The following is a 2,500-nucleotide window of genomic DNA, read 5'->3' on the forward strand; positions in this document are numbered from 1 at the left end:
TTGCCCTGTCTGCTGCAGAAATTTCTGAAGTGTTCAGAGGAGGCTTTGGACAGGGCAAGTCTATATGTTTCTTTGGCAGTTTGTCTTTCGGCTAATATGTTCACTAATGGTTTTCCTTTTCTTTTCAGATCCTGTAAGCGGTGGTGGAGGAAGACTGCTTTTCTTTTCAGGTGTTCGAGTTCATCATTCCACCAGGGTATGGTTTGTATTTTTGATCTTTTCCTTTTCAGGGTGGTGTCGCAGGCGGTTTGTATTTTGCAGGTAAGTGAGCTTATATATACATCTAATTCACTAATATTTAATTTCTTGATTACAGTGGCATCGAGAGAGGATACTTCATTTTCTTGCTTCAGTGTTTCCTTAACGAGGTTCCAGTCTGCTCCAGTTGTATTATAGCGGTAAGTGCTTTGTGTTTTGTTAGGTTTAAGTTTATTTTTATTTAGATCGAGGGTAAAGTCAATGGCGTGATGTTCGGAGGTGGGACAGGCCTCAGGATTTACCTTCCAGTTACGGATTTTTGATGACGTTATATCCGAGGCAATGGTAAGGTCGATTATGGAAGTTCTTACAGTACCTGAAGTATATGCCTCAAATGTGGGTTCGCTACCTTCATTACAGACTGTAAGATTATGCGAGACAATGAGGTTAAGGATCTCACGGCCTCTCTTATTGGAGGTAGACGATCCCCAAATAGGGTGCCAACCATTAAAGTCCCCGCATATAATGGCGTGTGATTGATCAATGTGCTGAAATAGGATATCTAGAAAGTTTAAAGTATTATTGTCATCAGACTTGGGCTCGATGTAAACAGAAACTAAGAAGAATTTATGAGAGTTATGGGTGATTTGGACAGTGCAGACATTGGTATTGGAATATTTAGTGATGCCAATAGCCGAACCCAAGCCAGATCTGATAGCGATGGCGGCCTTAACACGCGAATCCGAGGTAAATTGGTGTAACTCATAACCTTGTATATTTCTCATATTGTTTTTACTACCAACATAGGGTTCAGAAATGAAAGCAATGTCATATGATTCGTCAGAGATGTACTTCAAGAACTCCTGTTCACTGTTATAGCCGCGACCCAAGTTGCACTGTATGATTTTTAGGTAATTATTATGTAGGCAATTATGGGGGTTGTGAAAACTATGGTACATGTTGTTTTTGTTAACTTTCTTTGATTGCTATAATCCGTAATCTATTCTCCCCATCACTCTGCTCCTCATAGCATCCCTGATCGGGCATCTGTCGGAGTTGGCAGAGTGCTTGGTGTCGGAGGAAGTGCCGAGCCTCTTGCCCCTGCTGACGCAGTTGCTGCAGTTCGCCTCCTCACTTTTATCTTTGGAAGGGCACTTTTCCACTGTGTGATTCTCTGCGCCACAGTGTGCACAGAGAACGTCATCTTTGGTACAGTGCTTCCGCAGATGTCCGAACTGCAAGCACTTGAAGCATTGCAGCAGGGGCACAAATTCTTCAACGTGGACCTTTTGATGGTCCACGTTGAGTCTGCCGAGCTCAATAATCTTCCTCCAGACACAAGGGGAGGCCAGAAGTACGGCATTATACAGCTTATCATTTTTGTTTCGCCTGACGAAACGGTACTGTAGATCTTCTGCAGTGGGCCTCAACAGACCCACCTCAGGATTCTGCTGGACTATAAGCCTGGTTAATTCATCTGTTGCGGTTTCCTTGAACACGCCCTTCAAGATGACCATCGGTCTCAACTTGCGTGATGGCTCAGCGCGAATTTCAGCGGAGGTGTTTTCGAGCCGCTTCAGTGTCTCGTCGCGCTGATCCACCGAGTCAAATTCAACCCGAAGCCTGTTCCTCCCAACCGGTTGTACAGAAGCCGGCGCATACGTCACCTCCTTGAAATTTATATTCCTCCTCCACTGCTCCGTCACCTCCTTTCTGCTCCTCTCTTCGGAGGACGGATATACAATCAAGGAGGGCTTGGACTTGGGCAGCCGAGAAACCGTGGGGGGACTGGTGATTTTGGAGGAAACCATCTGTGCGTAAGTGGGAGGCGAAACTATTGTAGGAGTTGGTTTATTAATCTTGGAAATTTCACTTTTAATGGTATTTTCTATGCTAGCCTTGACGTCAGCAATCACGTCACATTGCTCAACCGCCACCATCGTCTCGCGTGAGAGCGTCTCTATCTCTTTTGCCAAATTAATGACAAGTTTTTTATTCTCAGATGAGACGCTCTTGCCGGTTGTAATGGCGAAAACTATACGTCGAGAGAGGTGCTGAATTTTCGTGAGTCTTTCAGTGTTGCTGCCAAGGCCAGCTTGAGGTGCGTCAGCGATTTGCTGTTGGACGAGAGCGTCAAACAATGCGTCCGAGGCGATTTCTGACGTACTCGCCATGGTGAGAATTACTGGGAATCAACTAGTATAATGTATAACAGAAACTAAATTTGAATCAAAAATAGGTTAAGGAAGAAAACAGAAGGCCAAAACGACTCGATTCCGCGAATCGAAAAAATATCCGGTGT

At 44.6% G+C, this 2,500-nt stretch overlaps 1 protein-coding gene across 1 annotated transcript in view; it reads right to left on the reverse strand.

The window, feature by feature from the left end:
* LOC140755389 (uncharacterized) overlaps positions 1 to 2,372 on the reverse strand; it is a 4,911-nt gene extending 2,539 nt beyond the window's left edge. Inside the window, exons 1-2 of the mRNA XM_073090585.1 lie at positions 1,215 to 2,372; positions 1 to 1,094 (exon numbers count right to left, since the gene is read on the reverse strand). The exon at positions 1 to 1,094 is cut by the window's left edge and continues 1,103 nt beyond it. Coding sequence (XP_072946686.1) covers positions 1 to 1,094; positions 1,215 to 2,372 — 2,252 coding nt within the window. The remainder of the gene's footprint in view (positions 1,095 to 1,214) is intronic.
* Positions 2,373 to 2,500: the final 128 nt, after the last annotated feature.

Source organism: Epargyreus clarus, unplaced genomic scaffold (genome assembly GCF_041222505.1).
Source record: "Epargyreus clarus isolate Ecla_fem2 unplaced genomic scaffold, WU_Ecla_fem_2.2 ptg000033l, whole genome shotgun sequence".
NCBI lineage: Eukaryota > Metazoa > Arthropoda > Insecta > Lepidoptera > Hesperiidae > Epargyreus > Epargyreus clarus.